The following is a 16679-nucleotide window of genomic DNA, read 5'->3' as shown; positions in this document are numbered from 1 at the left end:
CTTTGACAATTTATCAATTGGAGAATGGCTTGAACTCTTATAAATTTGAGTTAGTTCTCTATTTTAGAAATGAGGTCTTTATCAGAACCCTTAAATGTAAAAATGTTTTCCTAATTTATTGCTTCCCTTCTAATCTCCAAGATTAATTTCAAGGAATTTTCAATGGACAAATTGTGTTTTACATGAAATGTATACCATATGTTTAAGATTGACATCAGTAATTAGGTAACTCAAAAGAAAGATTGGGCCAGAGTTGAGTATGATCTTACTAAAAAGCAAAACTATGTAGGAGAAAATAAAAATAATAATTAGTTACATAAAGTACAGAGGAAGAAACAGACATGGGTGACATTGGGTGGGGGAGGGCTAGTACTTTTGAAAACCTATTCACATTGGGAATGGGTTAAATGGGCAACACTACATCTTCAACTTCCTGAAGCAACCTTCAAAATCTATAAAGAAATAAATTGGGAAGGATGGGTAGAGGGGGACACACAGAATGGAGGAAGAAGACAAAGGAGAGATTCATGGATGGGGGGAGATTAAGTAATAGCAGTATAAGTTAAGGAGCAGAATTAAAGCAGAAGAGATAGCAGGGATAGGAAAGAAGAGATATACAGAAACACTACAACCAAGATCACAAATAGACTTTATATTTTTTAAAAGTATGACTAAAGATAAGGTCGAAATGCAAATTAGGTGAACAAATAATAATCTATACCTCTCAGATCTCTGGAGAAAGAAGGAATTTATGGCCAAAGAAGAACTAGAGAACATTATAAAGTACAAAATGGATAATTTTGGTTATATTAAATTAAAAAGGTTCTGTACAAACAAAGCCATTGCAGACAAGATTAGAAGAGAAGCAGAAAACTGGGGGAAAGTTTTATATCCAAGGGTTCTGATAAAAGCCTCATTTCTAAAATATATAAAGAATTGACTCAAATTTATAAGAATACAAGCTATTCTCTAATTGATAAACGGTCAAAGGATATGAGAAGACAATTTTCAGTTGAAGAAATTAAAACTATTTCTAGTCTTATGAAAAAAAAATGTTCTAAATTCCTATTGATCAGAGAAATGCAAATTAAGACAACTCTGAGATACTGATACACACTTCTCAGATTGGGTAAAGTGATAGAAAAAAATTATGAAAATAGTTCATACTAATACATTGTTGGTGGAATTATGAACTGATCCAGCCATTCTGGAGAGCAATTTGGAACTATGCTCAAAGGGCTATTAAACTGTGCATACACTTTGATCCAGCAGTGTCTCTACTGGGCTTATATCCCAAAGAGATCTTAAAGAAGAGAAAGTGATCCACATATGCAAATGTTTGTGGCAGCCCTTTTGTAGTGGCAACAAACTAGAAACTGAGTGGATGCCCATCAGTTGGGGAATGGCTGATTAAGTTATCATATACGAATGCTATGGAATATTGTTCTATACAAAACAATCAGAAAGATGATTTCAGAAAGGCCTGAAGAAACTTACATGAACTGATGCTGAGTGAAGTGAGTAAAACCAAGGGAACATTGTGCAATGCAGTAGTAAAATTATGCTATGATCAACTCTAATAGACATGGCTCTTTTCAACAATGAAATGATTCAAGCCAATTCCAAAAGACTTGTGATGGAGAGAGTCATCTGCATCCAGAGAGAGGACTGTGGGGACTGAGATAACAACATAGTATGATCACTTTTGTTTGCTTTTTGTTTTCTTTCTCAGTTTTTTATCTGATTTTTCTTATTCATCATAATAAATGTGGAAATATATTTAGAAGAATTTCACATGCTTAACATTTATTGAATTATTTGCTATCTAGAGAAGTGGGGTTAAAGGAAAGAAGGAAGAAAAATTTGGAACACAAGGTTTTGCAAGGATGAATATTGAAAACTATCTTTGCATATATTTTGAAAATAAAAGGCTGTTATTTTTTTAATAGCAAATACAGCTAGTAATTATTGATCTTAGATAAAGTTGAACCTAAAAATTTAATTGAGAGAAATCTACATTAAATGTCAGCCATACTAATATTGTTTTAGATGCATGTTTACATATGGGTAAATGTATATGTGTATATTTATTTATATATATATATATATATATTCTATGTACATGTATATGTGTGTGTATCTGGGGGTGGTTGTGAAATGTATATTTATATCTATATATATGTGTGTGTACTTGGGGGGTTTTTGTGTGTCTGTGTATGTATGTGTATGTGTGTGTGCTTAACTGTAGCAGGGGGGGAACTGTTTGAAGAAGGAGGGAAGGAGGAGGAAAGGGGAGGAAAGGGGAGATGTTAAGGGAAAAAAGTACGCAGCAGAGAACAAAAGAACAACCTACAAGGAAGCAAAGAAAAGATGGACACTAATGAATATAATTTCTTCTGCTACTGTATGTGCTTTCTTGGATTGGAATTTTATTGTTACATAGTTTCAATCCTCCCTGATGTTCTACTGGGCACATGACAATGTTCTGTTCTGTTTTGTTTTTATTTTCTTTCTATTCTGTTTTTTTCCTTATTCAATGAAATAAATAGAATTTTTTAAAAAGATGGTTGCATATGAAACTACAAAACTATTATGTACAATTTGCTATTATTTTAAATATATAATAAAGATACCATGCCAAAAAAAGAGAAGAGGGTTGGGCTATTATGACTGGAGGTTATTTCTCTTGTAAGATCTTTATAAACAGAAAAAGTATACATCTTTATATCTCCTCAGTGTTCAGTAGAATAGGTATGTTATACATTTTTGGTGAATTAAATTGAATTCTTCCCAAACTGCTCAAGTACCTCACTGATTTATATTGTCATTAGCAATATGTAAATTATTAATTTCTCTAATTCCCACCCAATATTGAGTTTATCATTTTATATATTTTTAATTTGATAAACATAAATAGCAGAAGCAAATACAAAATAGTTTTAGAAGGAAAAGACTTTGACTACAAGAGTGGAGAGAAGAAAAAAGTTGTAGAGGCAAATTTGGCAAGAAATGATAACTGACTGAAGGATGAGGAGAGGGTAGAGTCAAGAACAATTCTGTGACTTCATGGTTGTGACTGAAAGAATGGTTGTGCCTCCCGTAGGACTGGGAAGTTTGAGAGATATATCTCATGGGTACATCTAGGAAAAGATGTCCAATATGAAATTAGCAGTGTAGGAAGGCAATTTAATAGAAAGTTTAAGGCTCAAAATATAGATTTAGAAGTCATCTAGATATAGATTAACATTTAATCCATATAAGCTGATGTGAGGGTATGAAGATAAAAGAAGCTGAAAAGGACAGAACTTTAGGAGATACCCAGAGTGAAGGACCAGGATGCAGATAATTATCCATTAGAGGAAATGGAGAAAAAACATTTAGAGAGAAAGAAACTCAAAAGATCATAAGCCAGTTAGTTAATTAATGATTACTTATTAAATGTGTTCTATGTTCCAGGCACCAGGGATATAAAGAAAGACAAGTGACATTCCCTACCCTTGAGGACCTCACAGTCTAATGAGGCATATGACATGCAAATAACTATGTCCAAACAAACTATATATACAGGATAAATAGGAAATAATCAATAGAAAGTAAGCACTTAAATTAAGAAGGATTGGGAAAGGCTGGAATTTTGGCTGAGACTGGGCGCAAGCTAGGGAAGCCAAAATATGGAGATAAGATGGGGAACCATTTCAGGCATGGGAGACAGCTAGGAAAAATACCCACCTTATTCAAGAGATGCATTGCCTTTTTGAGGAACAGCTAGGTAGCCAGTGTTACTGGATCACAGAGAACTTTGGAATGAGAAGTTCTTGTAAGGTATCAGAAACTGGAAAAGTAGCAGATTATGAAGGTCTTTGAGTGACAGAGAATTAATTTTTTATTTTTTTGCTAAGACAGTTGGGGTTAAAGTGACTTGCCCAGGTTACACAGCCAGGAAGGGTTAAGTGCCTGAGGCCAGATTTTTAACTCAGGTCCTCCTGACTTCAGGACTGGTGCTCTATCCACTCTGCCACCTACCTGCCCTGAGAGTTAAAATTTTTAAAACCACTAGTCTATTTTGAATAGGAGGGTGACATGATTGTGCCTGTACTTTAGGGAAATGACTTTTAACACTTAAGTGGAAAATAATGGGGAGGAACTTGTGGCAGGTATAACATACAGCTATCTATTATAATAGTCCCAAGGTGAGGAAAGATTCTACATTCTACAGTAGGTGGTAGTGTTAAAGAGAATAGAGTGCATGTGAGAGAGTTGTTACAAATGCACAATCAATAAATGTTGGCGACAGATTATTATGGGGGAGAGGAAGTAAAGAGGCAGGGATGATATGTAGTTTTTAGTCCTAGAGACCTGGAAAGATGGTGTTACTGTCAATAGTAATAGGAAAATTTGGAAGGAGAGAGGATTTGGAGGAAAAATTAATAAGTTCTGTTTTGGACTTGTCAATTTCAAGATGTCTATGGGGCATCAAATTTGAAATATCTCTTATGAACAGTTGGAGATATAAAATAAAGTCAGCAGAGAAATTAATGGTTTTATTTTTCATCAGCATAGAGAAGATAATAGAATGCTTGAAAGCTTATAAAATAGCTAGGTAAAGTTATATATAGAAAAGCTGCTTCAGCTTTTCTCACTCACAAGAGTTTTTACATGACACTGGGTATATGAAATATATTTACAAATCAAACATTTACTGATAAGAAGTCGTAATCCCACATCCAGTTATGCAACCCTACATAGGGTTGTGACACACAGTTTAAGAAGCTTTGATATAGAGGAAAAAGAGAAGGCCTAGGATAGAGCACTCTGGAATATCCATGGTTAGGTGACCTGACCAGGATGAAGATCTACCAAATGAAGGCAGTCTTAAGGGATCCTTGATAATTTGAGAGACAGCAATTTTGGTTGAATGATTAGGTTGGAAAGCAGACTGTAAAGGAAGAAAAAGAAAGGAAGTGGAGAAACTCATTGGAGACTGCATTCTTAAATTTAGCCAAATATGTCAAAAGAAATATGGGTTGAGAGTTATCAGAGACAGAAGAATCAAGTAAAGGTTTTTTAAGGATAAGTAAGATAAAAATGGGAGACAATAATGAATTATCTAATAGACTGATAAAGTAAATGAGAGTAAGGATCATAAATTAGTTGTGCTTGTAGAGAAGTTGGCCTTAATTTAAAGGCCAACCTCATCTTATGAGTCAGAGGTGAAGGACTAAGTTAATAGTAAAAGGTATCTAGGTGATGTGAGATCAGAGAAAGGAAAGAAGCTGCAGAAATATCTAAACAGATTAATGATGAGAAAAGACTATGAAATTTTTAACAGATAAGGATTATTAATTACTCTTCTTAGAATAGTTTTAGTGGGGAGTACCCATACAGAAGTAGCCTTGCAAAAAATTCACAAATGGGAAGTAAGGAAATGAGTTTATTAAAGATTTGAAAGTCCTATACATCTTTCTAGACAGCAGCAAATTACATACATGTATATATATAGTTTAAAATAAAATAAAGAAGAGAGAGAATGACCAAAGGAACAAGATTTTAATGAGCTTCCAAGAGAAAAAGGATGGGGGAGTGAGGGTGGGTAGATCCAAAAAATTTAAAGGTAAGAAACAATGTATAGTTCAATTGATTAAATACATAGTGAAGACTATAGGAAAATGATGAGCCTCCAAATGCCAAAATAGTGATTGTAATCACTAGGAAAAGAGAGGAGTGATTGAGTGACTGGAGATCTTGATTTGGTGAGAATAAACTTAAAAATAATGGAACAAAAATATATCCATTTTTAATAGTCCTTTTAGAGGGATACAGTCAATATCACACCATTTTCTGAGCCTTTCACTTCTCACGTGTGTCAAACACCCCATTCTTTCTCTTTTTGGCAGTATCGTGTGATGCATCAGAAGATTCATCAGAACCTTATAGGATTTTATCAGTTGAGATGAAAATAAATAAAAAAGGTTGCTCTTTGCTTTCCTGCCATTACCTAAGGATCTTGAGGTCTTTCTATATGAACTCCAGTTACTTCTGCGTTTGAATATGAGTTCCTGAAAAATAGACTATCATTATTTTCTTTTTTTATCCCCACTACTTAACATAGTGTTTTATATGTAGTAAACGCTTTTTCATTTATTCCTTCATTACTTCAGCAATTCCTAACAATAATGTTAGGAATGTTTTCCACTTTTTGTGATCCATGGACCACAGCATACCTAGATTCTTTTATCCCTTGCTGTATCTCCAGCTTTTCCTGATTTCAGGCCTGGCATTATATCCACTGGGCCAACTAGCTGCCCACTGATAAATGATTTTTTACAGTGACCAGTTTACATTTTACACTCCTAAGTTCTCATAATCTTTTAAGCACTAGAAAGGTAAAGTTTTGTGGCAATTGGCTTTAATATTGTGTATTTTCCCTGATAGCAAATAATTCAGTTATTTATAATTAACTAGAATATTACAGTAATCAAAATATTTTCTTTTCAAACCATTTGAAATAAGTAGCTATTTACTATATTTTTTTCACTTTAAAATTATTAGAAGTTAAAACATGAAAAGATATCATTTGGACTAATATTTATGGGTTTAATTATTTAGTTTTGATCCCAATTACTTACGTTGATTGCAAGCACATGATGATTGATCATTTGGGAGTGAGATTTTTTTTTGAGAACTCAACTATGCAATAAAGTTTATATGTAGTATAATAGCAGACAATACAAATATATGTATGCATTTATGTAAATATGTGTTTTTATTCCAATCAAGTTTGAAATAATTTTGAAATAAAATCATATATGGGAGTTTAAAAATTCAGCTGTTCAACCAACACATTTCTATTGTTCCATTGTTACTCTTAGCCAGTAGAATCAAGTATATTCATCTTATTCTACCACCCCTACTTCTTTAAACATGCTCTGGTTTGTTTGTTTTTCCATTTAGGAGTGGCAAAATTCGATTCAGAAGAATGCAGGACTTGCATTTATTGAACTCATCAATGAAGGAAGGTAATTATTTTCAGGTTTTTAAAGAAGTAGTCATTTTATATTTTAGTTTACTAGGCAACTATATCCTTTAACTATCAGCTCCAAAAAGACTTAAAAATTCTTTTTAAATTCAGTGAGCATTACTATATAGGCATTTGGGTAAGACATATTTATTTTATTAAAACATAAAATGTTAGGCTCATTTATTTACCGAAAAACCTTTTACAAAGCAAAAAGGCCAGAAAGGTTTATGAGATTTATTTGAGATTTGAGCCACAATCTCATTGAGTAGCAAGGTTTTTTACACAGAGGATCAAGAGAATCCAATCTGTAAACCCATCTGCCACTCCATCTGTTTGGGGAACATAGTGTTTACTGCATACTTCCTCAAATTTATTATGAAGCCAATGTTTATCATGTACTCAAAACAGACAAAATATTGAATTATTCTTCTATAAAGTTGATAATCTACGATGGAATACTTATTCTATATATGTGTATCTTGAATTTTAGCTGTCATTTTATTTTCCTTTATTTTCCATTCCTTTATTTACAGTCGTCTAGTAAAGGACTTTCTTTGGCTTAGTTGGCAGTGACATATCAAGCCAGATGTACCTATCTCTTCTATGACATGCCCTGCTTCTAAGCCAGATACTTAAATTCTTCACAACCCACTTTTTAAAAAAAATTAAACTTTTAACGTGCATTTTGGTCACTATTGCTATTTTTCTTCAAGATGATTTATCTTCTTGAAATGATACTGTTTTGCTAAAAATTATTTCCAATTCTCTAATTTATTGTATTTCTGTGAACTTTTAAAAAATCATTATAGTATAGGTTAGATTAAACAAGAACCTCTCTTTGGTGGAATGGAGTGAAAAAGATTTGAAAAAGACTTACTCTGTTTATAAATTAATAATTATGATTTATATGGCATTGCTACTAACAATCTCAAATTTATTTTTGGTGGGCAAATGATATAAATTATAAATCATATTCATAGATTAAGAATTTAATTCAAAGTTATGCAGAATACATTTTAATTTTGAGTTAAGAATTCAGGTGTCTTAATTCATAGGACTGTATTAATTCATTTGAATTGTGTAAGATACATTACCTTCTAGGCCTCAGTTTTTCATCTGTTTAATATAGAAGTAAGATGAGATGATCTCTCAGATTTCCTTCAGTTCATAATCCCAGTCACTTCTATGGCATCACTGCTGTAGGCTCATCTTCCTTGAATACTCCTAATAAGAAAATCACTATCATAAAGGAACCATTTAATTTTAAATTCTAGTGACTTTTTTCTCTCTCCAAAAAGAAAAAAAATATTCATCTAGTGCTCTTAGTTCTGGCCTTTGAAGCAACATAAAAATCTATTCTTTTCAAAATGAGGTTGTTTCAATGTACAATTCTGTCTTCCCCTTAGTCCTTCCTTCAAACTGAACTTTCCCAGATTCTTGAATTCATACCTCTTCTAGTGGTATGATTTCTAGATTCTTAAGCTTCCTCTTATTTTTTGCTTCATTTCTTATTTTCAGAGTCCTTACTTAAAGTGAATTGATTGCTTTTTGTGTAGCCTCTCTAACAGTAGAAAAAAGAATAATTCCTTTCATTTGTATTCTATTAATTTAGCAGCCAAAAATTAGATTAGCTTTCTTAGGAATTATATATTCTTGTACTATCTTATGGTTAACTAAAATTCTCTAAATCTTGTAAGAATTTATAAACAGTCTTCTTTCCCCCATGCAGTATTTTGCATACTTTTGTTAACCCCTAAACTGGTGAGGTAGAATTCTTTACTTTTTCTTTTGAAACTTTAAGAAAATATTTTAAGATTTTCACAAAAATTTATTTTGTTGTTGACAGTTTACATTTTTCTTATTAGAAAGATAATGAGGGAAGTTTAGGGCTGATAAATCAAAACTTGAGATGAGGTATTTGCTTTAGTAAGTAATTGATATTTTTTATTATTTTAGGTTTCTGAAAAGGGTACAGAGAATTGTTGAATAGGGAAACTTAACTACATGTGAACTATGCTCTGGCTACTGCTTTGGAAATATAATGTTGCCACTTCAAAATTTTATTTGAAAGTTGGTTATTAAAAAAAAATTATCTGATACTCTAACTAAGGAAAAGGAATAAGGAAATTTAAAAAAAAAAAAAAAACAGTTGAATTTGAAACAGTTTTTCAAATAATAATGTATTTCTCGTCTAGTTATCCGTAGGCCCCAAATATCTTTACTACTCCATAACAACTCACTAAAAAAGAAAATTCCGGTAAAACATGAAGGTTTCCTTTTCTTTTTAAATGTGTATTGAGAAAACTTTGAGATGTTTTTCTTAGCCCTGATAATTTTTGTTTAAACTTATAGTCTATTCTAAAGTGTCATGTCGGAAGTGCTGGATTACTCTTTATTTATAGTCTATACAGGACAATGTAAGCCTTGGTAGATATTCTTGGCTTTCATTCTTGCAAAGAATTACCTGTATAGATATATCTAAATTAATACAAACAAGCAGTTTAGTGCCTTAAAGAGTTGCCTAGGGAGCTAAGATGTTATGTGACTCACACAACTAGTATGTGTCAGAAGTAGGCCCTTGCCTGAAGTCTATATGTCCCTCAAGGCACGCTACAACACTATTTCTCATCTGGAAAATATTTACTAAGATGAAAAGGTTAGGTTTTAACCAAATGATTATGTGTTTTTTATGTAAGGATCAGCCTAGAAAAGTTCAGAAAGCTATATTACTAGATTATTGGACTCTAGATAATATACTTTTAATCATGGTAATATATAAAACAGAAGCAGTGACATCAGTTTCTCCAGTGAGAGCACTCAAACCCTTTAAATCATGAGTCTTTTAGACTTTAAATTAATAATAATTTCATATATTTAGATCCTCTGAAAACAAAGAGCAACTATCTTTGTATCCACAAGGATTTTTTATAATCATTTTTACAAATAATTTTTACTAATAAAACAGATATAGACAATGAGAAGATGAGTTCGTTGTATTCATTCTCCTGGTGCCAGTTTATTTGTTTATTAAGTATGAATTTTATCCCCCAAATTAAATTGAATGCTCCTTAAGGGAAAAATCCATGTCTTATAATCCTTTTTATTACCTTATACAGTTGAATGTAAAATTGATGATCACTAAATGTTAACACCTCCATTTTCATAGTCTCAGCATACTTAATAATTGGAAAAGATTTTTAGAGATATTCTAACCCTTTTATTTCATAATGAACTGATATGACCCTAAGGGGATAAATAATTTAGTTATTAAGGTTACATAACCAATTAGTATCAGAATTGCTTTTATAAAATCATTCATACATACACACACACACACACACACGTATCAGTGTATCCTCTTTTTAACATTTCTTACTGTCATAAATCTGACATATGAATTTTAGTCCCAAAATATGACATCTAAGAATTTCCTACAGAAATACCATGAAAGTCTCTCTTCTGTACCTAAAAGTATATATTCTTTTACCCAATGTTTTCAAAGGTTTAAATGGTATGTGAACTAAAATACATTCACTCTACTTTTAGGATTTCAATCTTTAATGGTTTAATGGAGATGAACATAAGAATCAATAAGTGGAAATTGTTATAAATATTTATCCTATTTAACATCTAAACCTAGGAATATAATTCATCAATCATTGCTAGAGAGTATAATTGTGCAGTTGTCATCAATTAACAGGACAAAAACAGTTGATGAATGTGCAGTTGAATTAAAATACTCCCTAGTTCAAACTGAAATTATAACCTAGATCATTTAAAGAAATCTAACAAAGGATCTTTGTAATTAAAACAAAGCAAGGTTAATGAGATATAAAATTGCTTATAATCTCTATGCAATAATGATCTCATTTAAAATTGTTAAAAATGTGAATTGAAAAATTAGAAGAGTCTGAAAGACTTAAATTGAGGCATTCAGGTAACCAGATTAATAAATAAAAATTTAGGTTAAATTATCCAAAATAAGACATCATGGTTCTTTTGGAAAGTTCTATGGAATAGAGGGAGTATTTGTAGCATTTACCATTTAATTTTTTAATTTATTTTAAACAAAAATTCTTAATTATTATCTTCTTAATTCATTTCATACCAGGGAGTACTATGATTTTAATTGAGGAATTAAAAAATATAAAATCGAAAAATATATTTTTCTAAAAAGGTTACTTAATTAGATTTTTGAATCTTAGACATATTTTATTTATGCCTTTTAAAGAGATATGAGATAAGCTGTAAATATATACATATCTCTTTTAAGTTTCATAGAATAGATCTAAAGCATACTCTTTAAGTGAGACATAAACAATATTTATTTATAGTATCCCAAAAGCCTTATGGCAGTTTTAAACTTTAATAGCTTTGAAAATAAATGCACATTTGCATGTGTGTGTGTGTATTTGCATTTTTTTTTTAAAGAAGAGAGTCATTTGCATAAACAGAAAGGATAACAAATATCTATGCTGTGTCAAGGATCTAGAATAAAATTCCTAGCATATTGAGGAAATTTCCTATGAATGATTTTGGGGAGGACATGAACAAGAATAGGATGACAGGGAATGGAGATTTTTTTTTTTTTGTAATTTGAATAGTCACATTGAGTGTTCATATCCATGAGAACACAGAGGCATCAAAGTATCTAATTTTTAAATAAATTTATAGAAATTAAGATATATAGTTATTTTTATAAATAAAAATCAATAAGTTGCTTTTTATATTGAGACTTGAAATCATGAGATATTTCAAAATTATTTAGGGTAAATTAATTTTATGTGAATTTAAGCATAGCTTATAGCCATTTTAATGTACTTGAATAATTATAGCTCAGATTTTTACAATATTTTATGGTTCACAAAATATTTTCTTTATGGTACTATGATCAACATAATATACATATTCTCAGCCTCACAAAGGTATTTACGGAAAGTCATGTAGCTATTAAATATCAGAACTTAGATTTGGACTTGTATTTCCTGATTTCAAATCCATTTTTTTTCCTACTGCTTTCTCTACTGCCTTTTCATGCTGCCATCTCTTAAATGAGTAAATCAGCAAGCATTTATTATGTGGTGGGTACTGTGCTAAAATGCTGGCGATACAAAGTAAGATAAAGTAGTTTTGATATATTACATGTGTACATGTGCTAGAAAGGGAAAATTTTCTTTAAAAAGGTGGGATTTGAGCCGAGTCAAGACTTATGAGATCTGTAGGGCAAAAGTTGATCTAGTATCCACATTGAATGTGGTGCCAATATGTCCTGGTAGTGGAGAATTAGCATGATGCCTAAGGAGAGCCCAACCAGACTAAGTCATTAAAATAGAATAGGTTAATGCACCCATGCCAGTTAGTATTGTTATTGAGCAAACTGATAATCTTCTGTACTCTCAGTGAGATATATAAGCCCAGTCTCCAGAAGAACAAAAAAAAGGCAGACGTGAGTTAGTGGAACATTCTACACTTGGTAGGTTTGTTTTCCTGATACAAGTTTCTCCCTACTCTAGGCTATTCTCCACCCATATATGAAAATTATCTTTTAAAAGCATAAGTCTTTCCATGTTATCCTCATATTCCATTCAGCAAACAGGTCTCCTGTTACCTCCAGGATGAAGAATATATATATCAATGAATGACTTATTAATTACAGTTACAATAATTATAACTATAATATATCAACTGAAAGCAAATGCCAGACTTTTTTAACTAATCCTTTGGCAGTAGTCATGATTACAGTAATAATGATAAGCTTAAATATAGAAAATTGAGACAATTAATTATTCATTTTTATATCCTCTTTTTTACTGTTCTATGATTTACTCATTCTTTCTCAGTTATTTCCTCCCAAATACAAAATGTAGACCATGTTCTCAAAAACATTAGAGTCTCCAGATACTTTGAGGGGGAGCCCAACATTTGAACTTTTCAAGAGCCTAAACAGTGGTTGCATGGGATCAGGAGGTCCTTTCTGTCTAAACTAGCAGAAATTTCTCACAAATATAGTTTCATTAATTGATAAGAGGGATGGAGCTAGGAAGAACCTTAGGGAAGCTGTTGTCTAATTTTCTCAAAGGTAAGTGACTTGCTTAATGTAAAATAGCTAGCAAAATCATAGAACCAGAATTTTAATCCAGATATTATATATCTATTTCTAATCTTCTGAATAACACATCATGCTGATGTCTTCTCTCCTTCCTAAAATAAAATCTCTCTCTATAGTACTTAGCAGTCAGAATACTTCCTAGTAAGGATATTTTGTTATTAGAAATCTCTGAATTTGAGAGGGACCCAAGGCACCAGTAGAGCAGAAAAACTTAAGAGAAAACTTAAAATGAGCTCCTGAGGCCATGGCAACTATTCTGAAACCAGAATAGATTTTTGACAAGACTTAGCTAATAAATATAAATATATATGCACATATATATGTAATGGCATTGTTGCTTTTGCTTACACATAATTCTACTAAAAGTCTGACTTAACTGCAGTGATCTGAAGATTAGTCTGCAAAACTAGATGATAAATTGTTATACTAATTTAAAAAGAAAAGTTGTATCTTCATCCTGAAGGCTAAAAAAGTTGATTTAAATTCATGAAAAATGTATAGGACAAATTATTATGCCATAATTGCATATTTAAATTCTTATAATCATCCATAATAATAATCAGTTATCTTATCCCCAACCTGGTCTCTAGACCTGTCCTTCTGGATACCACATCAATACCTCAAATTCTGCATATCCAAGGCAGAATTTACAATTTTTCCCTCTGACTCTGACCTTTCGTCAAACTTTAATTATGTCTGTTGAGAGAGCTTAAAAATACTTTTTATTGATTCCTTTTATTTTTATATAACATCTTTATTATTTTCTTGCATAATTCCAAATGGAAATGCAGAATGATTAGACTACTTTTCAGTTCCTTGCATTTTCCTTCCTCAAAAGTGATGGTTCTCATCTTTTTTTTTTTTTTTTCATTTTTAGCATTTGTATGACAGTATAAGTTGAATCATCAGTTTAATTTGCATTTCATTTCCTATTTGTGATTTTATAGCTTGGGTTCATATGGACAGTTCTATGTAGTTATTTGTAAATCTGTTTGGCCATATATTGGACCACTTAGCTATTGGGAAATGATTCTTTATGCTATTGATATTTGTACATCAGACTTTTGTTATTGACATTTTGCACAAATATTTTCTTATTCTACCACTTTTTTCTAATCCTATTTTCATTAATTTTATATGTGTAGAAGCTTTTAAAAATGTATGTAGTAAAAATTATATAACTCATCTTTTTGATACATATTTTATCAGTCTTTTTCTAAAGCCTATTGAAATGATTATGGAATTTTTTCCATGATTAATTATACAAATTTTTTGTTTTTATTTTTAACTTCCCAATTTGCTATTTCCTTTTCTTCAGAAAAATCTGTGGAGAATTTCTGTCTTTTGTCCTAAATTCTCCAGTCAGAATGGTTTACTTATACTTTAAGAACTTCAATTATTAATTGTCATTTGTTTGCTGTTCTTATTTATTTGATTGTTCTTCTTAACTATTATGGAAGTTGATAGAGATGTTTTATTATTATTTCAAGTGACCTTGCAGAATAACTTGCACTTTCTTTACCTTTCTTAAAAGATTTTGACTCATTTTCCTTTATTTCAAGGTACTTTTATTTACTGAATTGTATCTTTTTCTTCAAATGCTTGTTCGTTATTTTTTCTAGGTCAGATTTAATCGTTTTGAAACATTCTCATTTTTCTAGATGTTCTTGCTGGAAATTTGGCATTAAAAACCATTAATTCATTCCCTTTGAAAGATCCAGCCCTATTATCCCCTGCCTCCAGCCCTTGCTGCCTCTTTTCTCTGACTCCCTGAGTTAGATGAGATCTGTTTCCTTTGGAAAGTTGTTACCGATTGAGAGACTGCTTTAGGGAGACTCCAAACAACTACTGAGCTATGACCTATCATATACCATTTCCTATCTCACTTTTCTAGGCTTTGACATCATTTCAGCAACAGATTTTCTTGATTCCTTAGGTCCCTGGTAGCTGGTTTCAAAGGGGGAATGGTCAGGAAGTATCCTCCAGAATGTTCTAAGTTGAATGCTCTGAAAATCAATAGTTGATAAACATTCTTGTGGAATTCCTAGGCAATAAACATATCAACTGTACCTTGGCTCCTTCTGAAGCTACACTGGCTTTTGGGTTGATGATCAACTGTTGGAGTTCAAATGTGGGGTTCTTGTTCTTCTATAAAATATTATAAAAGTTCTCTCTGGGTGCCTTCCCTGGAATCAGGATTTTGTTTGTCCCTGTTCGGGCGCCAAAATGTGGTGAGCTTTTTCTTCTCAAAACGCAGCCAGGTGATAAAAGTTCAGATCTTTTATTATCTCCAATATAGCCCGGTTAGCTTAGAAGCCTATCTCTCTGCTTGGTTCCAAGAGCTCTCTCCGAATGTCGCCAAATCCAAAGGTCTGGTCCTTCAGCCTCTGCCTCTGCTTTCTTCAGCCTCCAGCCAGCTCCACTCTTCATGTCATTCCAGTGAAATCTCGACTAGTAGCTTCTTCACTCTGAAGAACGCTTCTTCTGCGACCAACCAACCAAGTGGAAAATATTCTGCCTTGCCTCGGAGAGAGGGCTTCTGGCATAACTCTACTGAAATCTGACCGAGAGCTTCTGTCTGTTTCTTTTATCCAAGAGGGAGGAATTGTGGGATACGAGAGAGAGAGGGATTATGGGTTTTCTCCCATAGTGCTCTCTGGCCCAACGAGCTTCAAGGGAGGTGTGAACTCATTGAACTCCAATGAGTAAAGGTGCAAACACAAGCATTGTACTAATTAGTTCTACTTAGTACCTTGTTTCAGGTTCTGCCCAAAACATCTTCTTGTAAGATTAGATCAACTCTAATTAGTTAGCAGTTAGTAAGGATTCCAACAATCAACCATGATCCAAGTGTAGTATCAGCCTATTAAAGGGGACTCTGGCAAGTATCTTGATAGCAATGATTAGGAGAGAGACCCTCCCCCTCCCTGTGATTGTCACAGGACAATGGACAGTGGAGGCATCCTTGAACTCCTGGGGCATAATCTCCTCTTGCCATATAGAAAATTTCAATCAGCTTTTATATGAACAATGGACCGACACACACACGTTGTAAATCTCGGCTGGAATAGAATCAGCACCCGGTGCTTTGCTACACAAAGGTAGCCTAATGGCCTTTAAAACCTCTTTAGTTGGAGCTTCAGCTAAGGAGTGATTGATTTTAACCTGAGATAAATGTTCAGTGGCTTTAGCCTTGATTGATAATGTTTTGTTGAGAACACTATGGAAATATTTAACCCATCTCTCTAGGATCATGTCCTTATCACTAATTGATGTGCCTTCATCAGCACTGAGTAGTTGAGATGCATCATATGTAGGTCTTTGTCCCACAAATAGCCCTCAGTGCATTATACACTATACAATACTTATAGATCTGACCAAGCCTTTGACACTATAAGTCTTGAGGGCTTATGGAAAATTATGTCAAAATTTACTTGCCCAGAGGAGTTCATCAATTTCATGATTGCATGCTTTCCTGAGTTTTGGACAATGGGCTGTATTCTCAAGATTTCCCAATCACCGATGTAGTGAAAACAAGGCTGTGTGCTTTTT

General features: G+C 32.4%; 1 protein-coding gene across 1 annotated transcript in view; it reads left to right on the top strand.

Moving 5' to 3' along the window:
- NBEA (neurobeachin) overlaps window positions 1-16679 on the top strand; it is a 754131-nt gene that overhangs the window by 351733 nt on the left and 385719 nt on the right. Inside the window, exon 35 of the mRNA XM_051986470.1 lies at window positions 6952-7016. Coding sequence (XP_051842430.1) covers window positions 6952-7016 — 65 coding nt within the window. The remainder of the gene's footprint in view (window positions 1-6951; window positions 7017-16679) is intronic.

The sequence above is a fragment of the Antechinus flavipes genome, chromosome 3 (assembly GCF_016432865.1).
Source record: "Antechinus flavipes isolate AdamAnt ecotype Samford, QLD, Australia chromosome 3, AdamAnt_v2, whole genome shotgun sequence".
Classification (NCBI taxonomy): Eukaryota; Metazoa; Chordata; class Mammalia; order Dasyuromorphia; family Dasyuridae; genus Antechinus; species Antechinus flavipes.
Note: the sequence above shows the minus strand (reverse complement) of the source record. Positions and strands in the feature narration are given on the sequence as shown.